Source organism: Larimichthys crocea, chromosome XVI (genome assembly GCF_000972845.2).
Source record: "Larimichthys crocea isolate SSNF chromosome XVI, L_crocea_2.0, whole genome shotgun sequence".
Taxonomy (NCBI): domain Eukaryota; kingdom Metazoa; phylum Chordata; class Actinopteri; family Sciaenidae; genus Larimichthys; species Larimichthys crocea.
In genome coordinates, this window is record NC_040026.1 from 17,264,653 (window position 1) to 17,283,360 (window position 18,708).

At 42.9% G+C, this 18,708-nt stretch overlaps 1 protein-coding gene across 3 annotated transcripts in view; it reads right to left on the minus strand.

Annotated features, from left to right (window-relative positions):
- LOC104931469 (adenosine kinase) overlaps positions 1-18,708 on the minus strand; it is a 104,155-nt gene that overhangs the window by 58,654 nt on the left and 26,793 nt on the right. For all 3 annotated transcript variants that reach the window (XM_010746517.3, XM_027289291.1, XM_010746594.3), the window contains one exon: positions 2,064-2,236. In XM_010746517.3, the coding sequence (XP_010744819.1) occupies positions 2,064-2,236 (173 nt within the window). The remainder of the gene's footprint in view (positions 1-2,063; positions 2,237-18,708) is intronic.

Here is an 18,708-nt window from a genome sequence, read left to right on the forward strand (position 1 = left end):
GTAAATTGGTCCATTGTTAACAAAGGTGGGGAACAAAAAAAAAAAAAAATCAACAGAAATGCATTACTAAATGAACACTTGAATGGAGTAGTGAGTGTTTGGAGCTGAAAAGTGAAGCAGGTGGCATTATCTTAATGTAGCTCATTAGCCAGTCCTCGTGCACTGTCACTTTATGAGCGACCATCAAAATGAGTGCAACCATCATCACTACTTAGAGAGGGGGGGGGACTGTTTGGCGACAGAAAGGTGCTGCGACAGGAAGAGGTCCATTCTCACAGCGAGAAAACACTGCTCACCACGGTTAGCATGCTGAGCTAATCATATCCATCCACTCTGTTCCCCTACAACTTCAACAACAGCTCTTCAGCCTCTGTATATGCCAACCAAGATTTACCCACTTGAGAATTTAAGTGACCAAAATTGAACTTTTTTTACAATCACATTAATAAAAAATAATCATTTGGTTTATGGAGCTTGTTAGTGGTGCTAAATGGTAGGTCACCTTAAAGTCTGTGTAAAGGCATTTCTTTCAAAATACATTAAATACGTTGCTGAAAACACGTTAAAAGACTTTGAAGGATATATTACGGAAATGTGGAGTTAGAGGTTAAAACAGTTTTTCACCAGTTTTCAGGATTTTGTGGGCGGTCCTTAAAGGGCGGCTCGATGACACGCTGAGGCCACCCTGAGCATACCCCTGCACCCCAAGCACAGAGATAGAGATTAATTCATCTAGCTCAGAGTGTTTCAAAGTTAGTCATGTCATTTTCTGAACTCATCTGACACGTTTCAGTCTCTTCAAAATTGCTGCTTTTACCTGATTTTGACACCTAATTTCATAAACTTGTTGATATTCTTATTCGTTCAAATTTGTCTGGGTGATAATGACACTTTCTTCTTTGGTCTGACAAACTCTTACTTTACACAGACTTTAAAGACTCTCAAGTTACATAAGATAGCGAACCACACAAGCTAACAACATTTACTCTAACTGGAAATAATTACACAAAATGATGAAATGTTTAAGTATTAGCTAATCTTTTGGCAAAATTACATTCATTCTTTGCAAGACTGATGGAAAATAAGTCATCTTGGGCTGCAATTATCACACAAAAAGTCTTGGAGGGACTGACTGATTGAACCTGATTACTGAACTACACATTTCCCAACGCCTAAAATGTGATTATTCAACAGGTTGCATCTTCACAGACTGGAGCTCAAATTGTCAGATTGAGCAGGGAAGGTACTTTTTTTTTCCTTTGAAGACTTGCACTAATCAAAGCGTAGGGGCTGTGACATACTGGCTCCCAATCCTTCAAAGCTATCACCCTTCCAATCTGGCCCTGCCAGCGACCTTTCCTCTGGCCTCCTGAGCTGTCTGTTAAACACCTGTAAGAAATATTACAGAGCTCGTCTCCCTGAGCACGGCACCTGACCTTTTCAGGTGTCAGAGCCCACATCAAACAAGCCCACTAAGACCATTCAGCAGGGCTGGCTCCCAGGGCGGTCGAGGTCCAGCCTGACTGACTGACTGACAACTCCAGTAGCAGCGGATGAAGGGCTGTAGAGGAGGGGAGTGTTTAGAGAAGAGGGTTATTGATCCACACCTGGTCTATCATGAACTGGAGCCCTCGCTGTTAGTGATATATGTGTGTGCGCGCGCGTGTGTGTGCGCAGGCTTTGACCTCTGCTGTCTCAGACGTGCTGATGATGATGCTAGCGTGAGAGTCGCCAGAGACGCTAAAGCCCCTTTTACAGCCGAGAAGGCTGACAGGTGAGAGCTGGGATAGCCCAGCCATCTCTAACACATTGCTACTGTCAGCCTATAGATGGATGACAACCCACTGGGGCGGCAGAGACTGAGTGGGGGCCTGGAAAAAAAAACACACTCAAGCTGTTCTTTTTCCTTTTGATGTGTGAGCCATGCTATGATTCCCTGTTATGACTTCCAGCACAGAGGAGTCAACTGCCTGCCTCAGGATGTAGAAGTGAACCAAAAGGACTGTTTCGAATGCGAGCTAGAGGGTCATTTCTCGGTCAAGGGTGAGTGAAAGGCGGCTAACCTATTGTCCCCGGTGATGCAAGCTGCACAGGTACCGGTCGGCTCCTCGTTTTGCTCATAGTAATGCGCGTCGACGTGGCATTCTTCGGCCTTCTTCTTCAGGATCTCCCCAAAGTTGTCGGCACCGATGCACCCGAAGAAGGTGGCCACCTTGTGGGGTTTCTGGATCATCCACTAAAGAAAGAGAAAATGAAAACAGCAGTTACAGTGGGCTCAGTTTACAAAATATAAGTCTGTTTGAAGGGTCAAGTTCAGCTAAGGCAGATGGCATACAAACTGTAGCTTCACAGCAAACATACTGCTTGTGATATATGAGGGCTGCGAGCTGTCGTAAACAACCCGAGACCAATTCCACTCCACATAGAGGCACTATTCTCATCCAAGCACTCCCTCTTCCCTGTGTGCTAAAAACAGTCTCATCTCCTTATTTACACAAACCCCATAATTCAAGGCTCCATCCTACTTATGCAAACACAGACTCTCTATGTGTGTGTGTGAGAGAGAGAGAGTGTGTGTGTGTACCTGCTACCACAGGACACACCCCGAACTGCTCGTCGGCCATTTTTTGGTCTTGACAGTCCTCACGTACTCAGTGACTTTTACCTGATGAGAGAGGGGGGCTGCTCAAATTCTACAGTGCTCAGGTTTAACCTCCAAAGATTTATTGACGTACAGTACGTGCTGCTGTTTGCTCATTTTATTGCAGCCTCCTGTTTTGTTGCTGACGGGGGCCCCTTGTGAATGAGATGTTGCTGCTTTTGGGGATGACCTGTATATGTGTGAAATTAATCATTTCACACGACCAAATAGCATCTCGGTGGGGGAAGAAAAATGCATTTTCATCACCCGTCCAGAGATGCTCTCCTCTGTTATTTTACACCCCCCCCTCTCTCCTCCTTCCCACTCTGGTCTCCAGGTAACTAGTTCAGATGGAAAAAAAACAATAATAATCAAATAGAAAAACAGAAATTACCCAGGAGAAAATTCATTACTTTAAGCAAGGGTCAGGTGCGTTTTCGAACCGCGGATGCCAATTTGCAAACACAGCTGATCTGTGCGGGTTTTGTGGCTTTTACCTGGTGAAAAATTATGTTTACTACAAATGAATCTCTTTGTTTTTTGATGAAAAATCAGATCATGATTTCTCGTACCCCAGGGTGATATCTTCAAATTGAATGTTTTGTATGACCAACATGATCCAAAACTCAGAAGTATTCAAATTAGACATTTTGTAGTCGCTGCAGCAAGATTTTACTTCATAAATCGACTTATCTTCTCAGCACTAGCGCCAGCAAAATGAGCAGTAATAACGCTGCATATGTCTGCTATATCTTGGTCCATGAGTGGTCCCTACCATGTGTCAACTTGAGTCATGGTTCAGTCATTCAGCCGTGGCCCCTGACTCCCTCCCCACCTGGCTGAAATGCACACAAAGACGTACAAACGCGCACGCGCAAATCCACGGCGAAAGCCGACAGAAGCGAGCTCTTCCTCCCCTAACCTCTTGCTGCAGGCACCTCACACTTATCAAGGTCACTGGCTCGGGTACACGTCAAGTCCTATCTGATTTTCCCTTCGCCGTGATGAGCTCCGAATCCAAGGTTAGGAGCTGCGGGCTGTAAATAATGACAGCGCGGCCCCTCCATTTGCAGGCCTCTCAGGTGGGAATAGAAAGGGCCACTCAGGGGCCCCTGTCCCTCTGATGACAGCATGGTGAATCACAGTGGAACCACCGACCTCGCAACCACCGCCACCCCCCTCCCTCCCCGACATCTCCATCTGAACCCTCCTGCCTCCTCCTCCTCCTCCTCTCTCTCTCTGACCGTCGGCTGTACTCTCACTGCCAGCTCAGCTTGTCATTTTACAGGGTCATTAACAGACACACATACACACTAACATGTGCATGAGTACAGTGCTCCCACGCAGGGAAAAGGCTGATATACACACATACAGAGAAATCCTCTCTAGTGCCACAGCATCAAAACTCCCTCCCTTCCTAAAGAAAGAAAAAAAACCCACCCCTGCTTTCGCCAGAAGCTGTTCTCCTACTCCAATAAACACAAAGCAGCAATAGATAAGAAGAAAATGTCTTCATTATGAGCATGTAAAAAATGTATCTTGCAGGGTTTTTTTCCCCCTCCTCTGTGGTGCACAGGAGCGGGGAGTTATATCAATTCATTTCCATCCCTGGCACCCTGCAGACAATCCCTCTCCATTCCCAGATTATGTGAGATAATACCTCCATTATGACAAAAGCGCTATTCGCGGGGTCGCAGAGAGGTCAACCAACCCTGCGCTGGGTATTCATGCTTAGTCACATCCCAATTATACCGCAGTGGCAAAGGCAGAAATTGGCAAATGTACATCAAGGCGCTTCATTACTGAGGGCCGCTCCAGTGAAATTAAGCAGCAGATGAGACAGAGTGAGATTTGCCCCCAGGCGGCATGTTGAAGAGAGAGAGAGAGAGAGAGGAGGTTGGGAAGGGAAGCTGAATTAACAGATTTTTTTCTGAAGGTGCTGGGAGCTTGTATCATGCACAGCAGCTCATGTATATTTACTTAACTAGGGAGAACACCAGTCCCCAAAGATTAATAAGTTCCCATGATACACCACAGCGAACGATCTCTAGGTACATTTAGATTTTGAAGGGAAGCCTAATACAAACAAGCGAGAGAAAAAATATCCCTGAAAAGCAGGGGGTGAGACGCTGCACAGGCGTACTCGCTTAAGGCAAAGTGATAAGTATACATTATGTTAACTGGAGAAAGAAAAAAAAAAGGCTGGCGTCTCTTTCTGTTTGGCTTCCATTTACCCAAATAATCTAACCTCCCCTTCCACCCGTGCCCACCCAACACAGACCCCGGGGGCCCCAGATAGCTATTAATTATGACATCTCATGGTTGCAAGGAGCCCCACTTGGGGAGCTGACCTAGGCCTGCTCCTCAACATCCAGCAGCTGCCACTCTTCACTACGGAGGCAGCCGCTTCGCGTGGCAGCTTCCAGGAGGGCAATTACACAGCCCAGATGAGATGAGGCGGCTGAATGTTTGGGACTTGAGCGCTCAGACTGCCATTAGCACTATAAGCTATTACATTCCCTCTTCTGCTTTTTTTTTTGCTGCGCTACCCTCCCTTCTTCCGCCTCCTCTCTCACTTGCTGCTGTATATTGATGAAGTGGTAATGGGACCTCTAGTTAGATATTCCTCCTGTAAAAACATTGTCTTGTTTCTAGTCTCCCTCAGGGGTCAATGTATTCTCCTGGAGTTGCTGGGAATCATTTCTGCTCTATTAATGATGCAATTCCAATGCAATTCAGATCTACTGAAGACGCTGCACAGTGGGCTTTTGTGGGGAGTTGATAGATGATGCTGTGTGTTATCCTGCAGCTTGACAACAAAGTGGCGCCTTCTGCACATCACCAGGGAAGCTGGTTTGGCCGTCACTCCAGTTTCCAGCCTCTCACACTTGCTCAGTTCATCCTTGAAAAAAAACAAGGACAGAGGAGAAGTCTCCATTCTCCTTGCTTCACCTCACCAGCGGGGTCCTCTTGAGAAGAACATGTCCGTGCCTAATGATGGTCACATTAATTATAGGCTTATCAACCCAGGCAAAAACTCAATAGGGCTATTTATAGCGGAGGGCGAGGGTGCTGCGTGCCGGGGTGGCCTGTAACAGCCTGCTCTTGCTCCGCAGCCTGTCTTTTAGAGCCAGAGGTTGGAGGTTGGAGGCTGATATCCATGTTTCTTTTTACTGTGCAGTTAAAACAACTAGCAAACATCTGTCCATCAGGACCTGTCATGGCGAACGCTTTTATATAAAGCACGGCGGAGCGGAGGGCCTTCACCATGAGCGCTGACATTGATGAGGTCTGGCAGCTTCCATTAAATCACTCTTTCCTGTAAAGTGCCAGGCATCAAAGCAACCGGCTGAGGATTTTTCACTCAATCAGGTAACACACAAGCCACCCCACCTCACCTCACCTCCACACACACTCAACTCCCTCACCCTCCTCCCTGTCCTCTCAGGGGCTGGAGCCTTCTGGTCAATAACTCCAATCAGTTCAATTTCATGCACAGTTAGCCGTGTTGGGGTGCTAGGGCACTGCTCGCGTCGGGGTTGCATATGTTGTTGTCGCTGTTGTTGTTTTTCTTTAATTTTTTCTCTTCCCTGGGAGGGTTGATAAGTGGGGTGGGGACCTGTACTGTGTGAAAGTGGAGACTAGCCAGGGCTAGCGTGGTCGTTTTAACTCTGCCTCACCAAAGCGGGCTCCCTGCCAAGCCACTAAAAGTCTCTGTGCTCTGCTTCAGTGACACAGCTAAAAGAATAGAGAGCGGGCGAAAGGGAGAGCTGTAAATGATCAACACGATAATGAGCTGATTATCAGTCAAAGGCATGGATAAGCTCTCTCTCCAGTAATTTCCTTTCAGATCAGTCAACCACATTCCCCTCTCTGCAATCAACACTCTAAGAGGAGGCATAGCATGTAGCCTGACGGGAATCCGGCCCAATATCAGCTTCAAATATCCAGATCCTCGTTCTTTTTCCTCATCCGTTCCTGGCTCGTCCCTTGCTGACACATCAGCATAGTGGGGAAGCTTGTGTATCACTACTCACGTCTGCTTTTGTGATGGTTGTTTCACAGTTGTCGTGCAGCTTTAGGCTCTGGCTGCCGGACAAAATGAAGCTGACTGATGCTCTAATGATGTTCAAATGTACTGTACAAACTACAGTCTAAGTGACTCATTTCCTTCCATTTCCTCCGATGATATTTGAACTGCGGTTACGTGCTGAGCCTCATCTTCAGCCTTATTTATTTGACTTTAATAATTTCAATAACAACCTCATATTGCACTAGTAGACATGACTTCAAGCCTTCACAGCAAAATCAAAAATAATCCTGATATCCCACAGTAAGGGTGCTATGTCCCACCATAACAACCTGTTTCTACGGGGAATTAAATCATATCAAAAGAAATAATGATACAATTTCATGTGTCATTAAGTGTGTTTGAAGGTGTTCCCTGTTTACATCCATACAAAGTTAACAATGCAGGGATTTGTGCCTGTGCAACCAGATGAAGATGGGTGATACGTTTCCTCATTAGTTCATTATTTTGCCTTAAAATATTGTGCAGACGAAAAATCAATCTGCATCTCCATCAACTGTTGTTATGCAAATAGACCCGAGGCAACAACAAGATTACATAATTAATCGAGGACAGATAACTTTATTGTTGTCTTTTTATTGCTGCTTCCCACTTAAATGGTGTGTTGTGATCTATGCATAGCGGGTTATATTTTTAATCAGCTACCGGGGATAGAGGCAGCAGTATATACAGACAGATATTGCACCTTTTATTCTTCATTTTTGGGGCTATATGAGGCAACAGCAGTGAGATGCATGTTTTTATTTAGATACCTGACACTAGACAGACACCAGGGCACCCGTCTTTCTTTCTTTTTTGTTTTAAATATCTACACTATGCGTCTAACATATGTATGTTTCTCTTTTTTTTGCAGTGTAACTTTCTGGATTTCTTTTTTATCTTCAATTTGAAAAATGTGAACGTAAACAGGCACTTGGAAAAACACCTATTGTTGTATTTCGGAGAGACAATGTGCTACAGTACAGAGCCAACACAATAACAAACGCGTCGCTGTCTAAATATGTATAGACTGCACTGTACATGATATCAGCCATGTTTAAAACCTGACAAATAAAGAAAAAGCCTGAACACAACAGAGAGGATGCTACAAGTGAGAAGGAAATAAACAGTCTGTCTATAGCAGACACTGGTACACTACCCCTGGGGAGTGATGTTAGACGAACACAAAAAACCAAAACAAACAAAGGCAGCTTGCGTGTCCGCATACACGTGTGTCACAGACGGGGCGACGGGTGGGGAGGTGACAGCTCCGAGGAACAGCCCCCGATGATAAGCATCAAACTCGATGACGTGCTGACACACTCCATAGGTTCTGATGTTAAACACGACAAGAATGTCCCCGACCATATCTCTGCACCCTCTTCAGAGAGCTATCAAAGGGCAAGTTCAGTGAGCACACAAAATAAACCCCCTTCCACACACACATCTCCTAACACATCTCACTGCAGCATCTTCGCGCTGCATAGGAATCAGGGATGTGTCGCTGTCCCCAGGCAGCGAGTTTATCTAAAAAGGAAACACCTGATTTTTTTTTTTTTTCCCCCTTCTTTTTGGCTCTTCTTCATTCCTCGCCTCCCTTGTTAAACACACAACCTTGATTTTGTTTCTGTTGCCCGTGAGGGGTGAATTATTTACAGGATAAACAAGGTGATGTTGTTTCAGTCAGTCAGAGCCAAACTCCCCTATCGCAGCAGCAAAGAGGCAGACGGGTTTACCTGGCAGGCATGAGGGGCTGAGCTCAGATACAGAAGCCTGGGAGCAGCTTCACAATGGCGGCCTGTACAGTGCTACCTTTCTGAGCTGGGAGGAGGAGGGAGGAAAGAAAATGCCTCCACACCGGATTCATGGGCTGGGACTCCCAGACTGCTAGGTTGTCCTATTTATCTGCAGAGACAATGGTGGCTATAAAGGCACGTGAGCTGATTTACTGTGTATGTCTGTGTGTGTGTGTGTGTGTGCATGAAGTGAAGATGGGGGTGTTATTAAGTGATCATAAAGTGGCATTTGTGTTTGCGGGGGTTGTTGCTATACAAGGTTCAGACGGAGAGATGATGAGGGACCTTTGCAGCTAAAGCCTCTAATCCCATCTATGGTCCATGGGCTCCAGCTGGTGGGAGTGCAGCTGTGCTTCGGCCCCTGCTCAGGTGAATCATTTCTGGCCCCCACTACGACAACTCCCCCTGTATGCAGTGCGATGGATTTGCACGGTGCTTTGATCTTGTGGCGGTGGCAGCGCCCCCCTTGGATACGGTGACAGTGCGGGTGATCCGTGTTACCGAAGAGATTTTTTTTTTTTTTGAACATATGCCAAAAGACAGCCCCGGTTGAGGGCTTAGCACAGGTCAGGCCAAGCTAAATTTAATGTGACAGTGCGGAAAATTCACTTCAAAACATTAGCTGCTGAGAGGAAGTGGGCTCTAATGAGTGTTATGACTGCATTTTGTGACATAATTTACCATCAGCGAAATGATGGTCAAGTTTATTCAACAATAACTAACCGTCCCAGACGTTATTAACCCTAATCTGCCTGTGTATCCATCGTTGTATCGCTGACACACTTTTATGTTGTTTAACAGTAATCTGAACGTATAGAAAAGTAGGTGCTCGAGCATAAGCAGCTTAAAACAAGACTGACACATACTCTGGTAATGGTGATCACGCTGCATTATTTCAGCTAGATGCTTGTTTTTTTCAATGAAACCAGGCTAGCAACAGACAAAACAACTGTGCTCTAAGTTTGACTTCTGACCCCGTCTGCACTTTCGCTGCGAACTGATTCACATTTAACACACTGGTTTACTTTGACAGGGACACAATGGGAGGATATGATTCGGCCCTTGGCGCAGATCGAAAAACAACATTCCTAATGTCTTTACGCACTGTAGCAAGATCCCACTTATCATATTACTCATGCCTTTGTGTCCTTTTCTGCAGGCAAAGAGGTTTCTCTTCATGTTACCAGCTGGAAATATCAGTGATGAGCTTCTCCGCTTACTAAGCTCGCTGGTGTAAAGGCAGTTTGTGTGCAGATTCTGTGGCCGGCTGGCTGCACAGGTAAGCAGAAAATAGCTCTTAGCTCCGGCCTGACCTTGAGAAGGATGCCATTCAATCAGCGAGCTCGCTGCAGTAAAGGCCCTATCATTGCACTAATAGACTGAATCTTCCTCTCTGCCCGGATCATGGACAATGCATGGATGGCTTCCTCCTGCTTGGCAAGTTAAAGGGGCAATTGATTCAATAAATTAAACAGAGAATATAAGCCATGATGAAAGAAATACGGTTGTTGGCGGACATAGATTGAACTTGTGTAACAGTCTGCACACCTAATTTAATTTTCAGTTTATAGACATAACAGAATTTGATGACGGCAATTGACAAAACAGTTAAAATGCAAGACGGAACAGACTGTGCTCATGTTCTTATTGCCAAGAACGAACATCAGAGGTGGAGAGAGTGTGCAGCGCGCTGCTTATCTACACCCCATCATCCAGCTGGAAGTCGACAGAATCAACGTAATAAGGAGAAGATTTAAGAACAGTTGCCCGCTTTGAACTTTGGAGGTTGTGCGATCAAATTCCACCTTATCAACTGGCAGCTTAAACAAGTTGTGTTATTTCTGTGACGGCTTACAGAGAGAGGGAGAGAGGCAAGAGAGAGAGAGGAGAGAGAGAGGAGGGGGGGGGGGGGGGGACAAGCTGGAACCGTCATAACTACTGGCTGCTGCAGTGCATCGTGACAAACAACGGCGAAAAAACTTGGGATTTATTGCTCTGATAACCTTCCAGATTCCTTCAGCTGAAGCTGTATGCCAGACAACTCCGACAGAGTTATGCATCATTAATCCCCATGAACACTGCCAGTGATAAATAATGCTGTGCGTTCGTATGAAAAATAAGGCAGTTATTACCTCACCATAAAGAATGGTATTCGTATCATCACTTTAAGCAGATAATAATGTGAAGATACGATGTTTCAAGGATTCAAAAGCACACTCGCGTTGACAGTGAGCTGTATATTTCTGCTCTCATCACCAGTATATGCTGTTGGAAAAAGCACCGCTAATAAATAACCGCACTCGAGCAGAGTAGATTAGAGATCTTTATATCAGTGTCATAATGCTTGCAATACTGAGCAGACAGGCAAGCTATCAAACACCATTTAGTACATAATAAACCAAGGTAAATAATGACTTAGCTCCGTCTTTGCAATCATGAATAGCATGGTAGCAAATAATCAGTTCGTACACAACAAAAATAATGCTTCTCGTAACCTGTTGCTCGACGATTCCCACAAAGGCCCGCTTATTTCATTCATCTGATAATTTCTCAAGGCTCAGGCTTGAATCGTGTCCAATAAACATAGTAATACTATATCCCCTACAGGTGTAAATTCTTGGTGGTTAAGCAGTGCAAAGAGAAACTAGAAGGAACTCCGTTTGATACAGAGATGTTTCCAGCACCAGATGCTGTGGGGCCCTCTCTTGTGAGAAGCCGGGCGAAGATCACTTACTTTCCTATTGAGAGTTGGAACATAAATTCAAACCCTGCAATAAATCAAATATAAATTTTCAGCTCCCCTCACTTTGCCGGGAACGGCTGCAATAACAATGTCATTCGACTCTGCCTGGTTACCATTAATGCTCTGGATTCCATCCATGCTAATGATTTGGTCCTGTATCCTGTGCGTTTTACAACAAAAAGAAGGGAAATATTACTGACCTATTTAACGCTTTGCAGGTTAAGAGAAGAAACTAAGGTCTGCGACAGATGCTCTTTACATATACAGTATTTCCAAACTCTCTCAAAATGGATTCCCCTTGCCAGATATAACACCCCGCGTGCCAATAATGTTAATATACCGAAACTCTGCGGCTGCAACTTTCACATTTCTAGACAGCAAAGTTTCTGAGCCAGAAAGGAGGACAATGCACTCCAGTTAAATCTAACTGGAGTGAAAAATGTGATTTCTATTTAGATATTGTTCTGTGTGCCAACAAGCCTTTCCTTCTGCCAAAAGAACGAATTCGATCCCATTCAGTCTATTTTCTCCTTGAAATCACAGTCTCATAATAATCTTTATAAACTGAGCGTGGGCCAAGGCTGATTCACCTAACTCCCATCCTACACTGAGTATTTACTGGAATGGCCACATATCTCTCCATCTGAGCAGTTTTCATAACCCAAATATATACAGTCTAGTATCAGAATCCAATTCATACTGTATATTTGTTTCGCACAGTGTAAACAGACTTTTTTAATTCCAGTGAAACCATAACCCCAAAGTGGAGCACAGGGAGCTGACTCTGGTTACAGAGACTGTTTAGAAAGAGCCATTCTGGGTGAAGCACACTTTACTTTTTAAGCAAAAAGCAAACCAATTTCAGTGCAGCACCTGCACCCTTCTGCCCTGTTGGCTTTGGCGAAGCAGATTCAATGAGTTTTCAGCCAACGCTACACGGCTGTGTGCCTGTAAGAATCTGCACCGACAGAAGGCTTTTAGAGAAGAACCAAGGTCACCACTACAATAACACAGCACAGAGGATCTGCTCAGAGCCAAGGGGAAGTGCTGTGTCTCTCTCACACACCCTTGAAATAAAAACCAATGAGTGCAGAAGGATACCAAGTTCAATAAACTTAACTTCTCTTTGCAACCTCTGCAGAGGGCTGTGCTTATTATTGTGGTATTAAACACTCAATTATAAACCAAATGTGTGTTTTACCCAATCACCATCTTTGCGTCCATTATATCTCAAGACTGATGGCGGCACACATGTAATATAGAATAAAGTGTAGCATATGTAGTGTAATAATGCCAACGCCGGACATGCTAGATTCTTTTAGGGTAAAATACTGTCACACAGCTGCTTTCAGAGAGCAACAAAACATGTTTGCGGGACAGAGAAGTTGACCTACAACCAGAATAATAGCAACCAATCCAACACAAAACACAATATTTAACTGTTAAACAAATACATGCTACTTTTGTTAAACTCGTAATCATTGTTGACGGTGAGGTTAAGGATTTGGTCTAGAAAGAGTACTCATTCCTTGGTACATATTCAGGAACATAATAATGAACATTTTGAAGGATAGTCTGACTGTATGTTTTTTGTATTCTCAACAAAATCCATAAAAAGACCCCAGACGCCCACTGCTTACTAAGAAAGATGTAAGAAAGATATAAATGTAGTTTCATTTTTCAAAAAGACCCAGTAACTTCCTAAAAATGGGCACTGTAGTTTTTAGCAAATATTACTCAAAAAGAGTAAAACAGTGCTTTTGTTGGGGGACTATTTCTGTTTTCTGCAGCAAATGAATGCACATTTATTGCTCTCGTGCAGCATTTCTCAAACTTTTTTTACACCTACACGGAAAGTTTTAGACTCTCCAAGTTATTATGACAGATCGACTAACGAACCCTGTTCAGCTAAAGACAAGCTACACAGGAGGCAGGTTTATTTCTCAAAAGAAAATCACTCACTGTTGACTGTTGCTGAATTGTGAATAGAATTAGTTCAAGAACTAATTTCAGAGCTAATTCAGCACACTTAATATTTCCCATTTGGAGCCACGATTGCAGAGTTTTTAAAATATTAATTTCACCTCCATTCAGTATCCGTAAATGTCACATCTTAGCTCAAAACTAATCATCACTAATCATGCACAGGTATAAATGTGAAACAAATTATTACAGGATATCCAAAACTTTAAAATCCAGTGATTTCATAATTTGTTTTCATTCAACATTTTGCAATATTTTGTTTGAGAACGAGTGCTCTAGTGTGTATTTACTGCAGCAGGACAGTTAAAGTTTAGGTGACTGGATGAATATATCAGCTATTGGTGGTTAGTGGTACATTGCCCAAACCTACAAGACTGTGTTTGTGTGGCCATGTTCATCGTAACAAATGAAGATGCCAGCTAGTGTGGCTCATTTTGTGTGTTTCTATGGCACCAGAGTTACACAGGCAATACTTGTCCGCGTGATCCATTCATTGTTAGTTTTGAGCTTTTCGTGGGATTTGTTGACAATGAGAAAAATATAGAACATCACCAGACGTATCCTTTAATAATTCAACACAGAACATTCTTGTTATTTTCTCACAATCTATATTGATGCTGATCCAGGTGCAGATACAATTTGAAATAACATATTTAATAATAGACTTAACGCGTATTCTCAAAACCACATCTAATAATAACAATATTAATAATATTTCAGGCGGTTAGAGGACTATGCAGCCTTGGTAGAGCAAGTGTTGTCTGGTTTTTAATAGTTAACACTATTTCATACAGGTGGTCATTTGAGTTCATGTTGTGTTTTCAGGCTGTACTTTGCGCTCTTGGACTCATTTCCAACATTTTGTCTGCCTCATTTAATCATAACGTACAGGGGGCTTCTATTTTCTGCCCTCCTAGTGTAAAGTATAAGTAGAATATGTCATGTATGTGTGTGTGCATGCAAGGAGAAGACTTTTTTTTTTAAATAATTGTTAATGATGGGAAAGCCCCAGCGAGCTTCTTTAAAAGGGTTGTCAGAGAAATCGCTCACAGCTGCCAGCCGCAGGAATTCAGAAATGCCAAACCAGCACTTTGTGATTGGCATAAGGAAGTTACACCCACTTTGTAATAATATGTTTCTCTTTGGTGAGTTGCCAAATGGGTTGCTGCCAATGTAGACATGACAGACTGATCAGATCATTCTGTAGAAAAACACCAGGCCAAAGAAAACTATAATTATTTGTCTGAGGGCAAGGTCAGGTCGCTGTAAAGCTCATAAGTACAAATGTGATATAACCTATGGAACAAATCTAATAACTCCACTCAAAAAGTCATTTTGAGGAATACGATTTAATTATAGCTATTTGCCTTTACATTTTTTTTACACACTGCCATACCTAGTAGCCCCTTTGACAAGGTAATAATGCCTTGCACAAAATCACGGTGCAAATATTTTATTTTAATTCTTAATGGGAGTAATTTTATGTTATCTTAACTGACTAATAACTGATTTCGGTGGAGTTAAGTAGCATGAATACTGCACTGCTGTGTCTATGGCGACTGTAGTCTTTTGAAGAAGTAAAGTCAAGCAAACAAAAGGATAAAAAAACCTTTCAGAAGAAATTAGCTCAACAGACTGACTGTGGTCGTACATCTTCCTCGACTCCACCACACCTGCACGGGTCCGTCTGTAATAACCTGCTCTGTCTGCTCTGCAGGTGTACTCTGGGTATTTACTCCCAGACCCATTTACCACAAATACATGCTACTGTGTGTGTTATGTTCCTCCAGCAGCCATGTGTTCCTTCTTCTTCTGTCTCCTCGCAGTCAATCCGCACCCCCTTCTGGCTCCCCGGTCCTTGCCTTGATGATACATTTACTTTCCATAAATCAATTTTTGAAACTCAGCAATTACCCCACGCCACGGGGAGTCAGAGAAAATCTATAAGTCAAAGGTCCTGAAGATGCTCGATAGTCAGTTCTGTCACTTCCTGTCCGCCTGCTTGAAAACATAGTGATGGACCTTGGTGGTAAAGCTAACGCGGGTCAATAATAACTATCTGACTAGTCACAAGTGCAAAAGAGGAGCTCGGTGGGGGAAAAACAAAACAAAGAAAAAGAGAAGAAGTGTGCACCTGCACTGTTGTTACACAATGTTCAAATGCAGGCAACGATTCCCATCTAAGCCACAGTTTATTATATATGAACATTTTATTAGTATTTTTGTGAGACTCTAAAGATATTAACATCTTTCACATATTCTCCAACAAGAGACTAGTGAGTTAAGTGAATACAGTACACTGTTGTGTGCTTTTTGATGTAATCTTTGACCAGATGCCAAGATTTAAGGCTTTCATCACACACTCTGCTACCTAAACTCTGTTTTGAAACACTGCAAATTACTGTTATTAGTTACAAGCTACAACAAGCTGCCCAAGCTTTTAAAAAATATATATTTTATACTTCACTCTATACAACTCAGTATGTATAATATACTCTTTTCATTGTTTAGTGTTTGAAGTTTGTATATAGACGCAGGAAATGATACAAGATATGCAACAGACGTCAATCATACTCCAACTTTGCCAATTAAAAAGAAATGTTTTTTTAACGTTTTGTTTTTGCTTCCTGAGATGTCCCTGTAGCCGTCTATAAACAAACAACATCTGAAATCTGATTACATCGTTTCAGCTCCTCGGTTTCCTTTTGTGTGATACTTCCTAGAACAATAATGTTCATGAGCAACACACTGAAAAATCGAGCAGATCTTTTGACTGCCGTAAACTCAAAACCTTGCTTAGTTGTGGTGTGGAATTAGGTTTCTAAAGCGTTGGTGCAATTCCCTTTGGTTGCGGATAGAGGTCAATAAAAGGTCATAGATTACTTAATGCCCCTTTAATGACTTTTCTGATACAGGAAATAATGCTTCCAAAGACTGGTAGTATTACCGCAGAGTAACATACAGCTGAAGTGCCTGTCAGACCCTTGAGACAACAACCGATATGTGATATTCCACTGCTCATCCCACTGCTACTTTAACAGCAGCCTTCAAGAACGAAGATTTAATTTCTTTACATGTTTACCTTTGTTTCATCCCTACCTACCCCTCCCCTCTAACATTTCCTTTCTCTCTTCCTTCCCAGGAGACAAAGCAGGCAGACAGCTCTAATAAACAGTGGTGTGAAGCCTTACAGTGACGGCGTATGCCGAGGCAAGCAATGTGATCAATTATCGAGTGGCCGATTCTCTTTAATTAGAGGGTTTAAGTATTGAGTTAGTCTGGGTGGGAAGCTGAGAAGCAGCATGTAAACCAACCTCATTACACTGCAGTGATTCACCTCCCAGGAGCTGTGATCCACGCAGTGTTTACACCATACATTTGTTTCTGTGGTAACATATCGAGTGGAGGAATGGCTCGGTGACAGACCCAGTTTTTTTCCCCTCCTCTCCTCTACTCTCTCTCCCTTTTCTTTCTTTCACTCTCCCTCCCACTCACTGCTGAAGAGGCTGTCACACTGGTTTGCCTTTTGTTGTGGAGAGTCTGGAGAGGTAGCACAATGTGTCCTAGTTAAAGCAGTGCCCCATCTGCCCGGCATAATTAGACAATTATGCTGGAAGGATCCGTCATTAATTCCTTTGTGGTGGCCAATTTCGCACCACAAAAAAGGTCTCAGGTTTAGTTTTTCTTTGCAGATATCTGTTCATTTACCCTGGCCCCTGTTATCGTCCTCAAGTATTGATACTGTGGCAATTTGGGGCAGGAAAATATTCTCCTGCCAATATTGACTGGTTTGTACTGTTGTAGTGAAAAGGCCAAGAGGAATATTGGCTGCTGTCTTGTGCAGAATAAAAACAAGCAGCTAGGAAACGGCACTGTGAAAACACAAGCAGGCACACAACAAACAACCATAGTTAATGTATTGAGGTTAGGTATGCTGATGAAATATGCATTACGTGGAATGATCCTTGTGTTGCATCGTGGGGGTGTATAGACTAATCTGAGCAGGAAAACCTTCACATCATTTTTAAAATACCAGCTTGACCTACCACTATACCACCAATTAAATCCGGAAATCATTCAATATATTCATGCTGGGGCGATAAAATACTAAATAAACACTTAACCTCTTTCGCTCCACATGGACGTCGGTGTGCCTTTCGGAGGCTGAAGCAGGCATAGTTTTAAAGCTGGAAGACCGAACACATCCATTGGTGCCAACCATGTCACGCTGTTGTTGGGAAGAAGGCTAAATAATGCCAATGTGAAAACTGGCATGGTCATTTTCAAAAGGGGTCCTTTGACCTCTCACCTCAAGATATCTGAATTAAAATGGGTTTTATGGATAACCATAAATCTTGCTTTTATAGACATGCCAACTTTATGCTAATCCAATGTAGCTTTAGGCAATCATGCAATAGAAATGTGTTATCTTTGTTATCTTACTGTCTGCATACTGGCATCCCTGAACAGTACTGGAATCGCATAAAAAGATCTTGTGGATTCAGGGAGCAACTAGACATACATACTAGACATTTCATATAACTTGACCTCAGTGTATAAAATGACCTCCAGGATGATCACAGCCTCATGAAACTATACAACCACAAACTAGAGACGTGGTAGCTTTCACACCGAGGTGGTTTAGGAATAATTTCCTGAGCAGAAGTGCTCGTCATCCAATCATTGTAAAATGCAACTCTTATATACAAATACCAAAATACCAAATCACAGCATGAAGTTTGCAATGGTGTTCATCAATGTCCTGCTAGTTTTAATGCAGCATTTTGGAGGGATTGTTGCCAATTTCTATGAGAAACTTATGAGACATGATAGAGCATTGGAATGGGCATCATATACACATCATTCATAATGCACTAAGGCCTTATACACTCTGAACTTTCAATATTTGAATAGGCATCTGAATAAAACACAAAGCTGATCACATATTTATGACTACAAAGCCAGCGCTGAGCTGCATCTCAAATTAATCTTCAGGTCTCCAGCTTTCATATAATGTATACCACTTCTGTGTGGCACATTCTGTTGGCTTATCGCCTCATAAGACACCATCTAACTTAGTCCATATATCAAATAGACTATTCAATTTATAATGAATCGAAGCTGGAATTTGACCCGTTGGTGGCGCTAGGTGAAACCGAGACCCCCCATGCTTTATTATCTTTAATCAGTCTGTTCAATGCTTTCCAAAACATATGCTGCTAACTTGACTGAGAGGTCAATTTAAGATCTATTAGCAACAAGACAGGTGTGAAACGGCAAAAAAAGTATTCTTGACACAATCAAAAATCCCTTCTTTGCTACTACAGTAACTCTTTGAGTGTCTACATTTTAAGTAGTGCTACTACAGTAACTCTTTGAGTGTCTACATTTTAAGTAGAACCTCTATGATATTTGGCGCCCTACAAATAATATAAAAAATACAGTATTCATAATATTTTTAAGCAAAAGATTATGC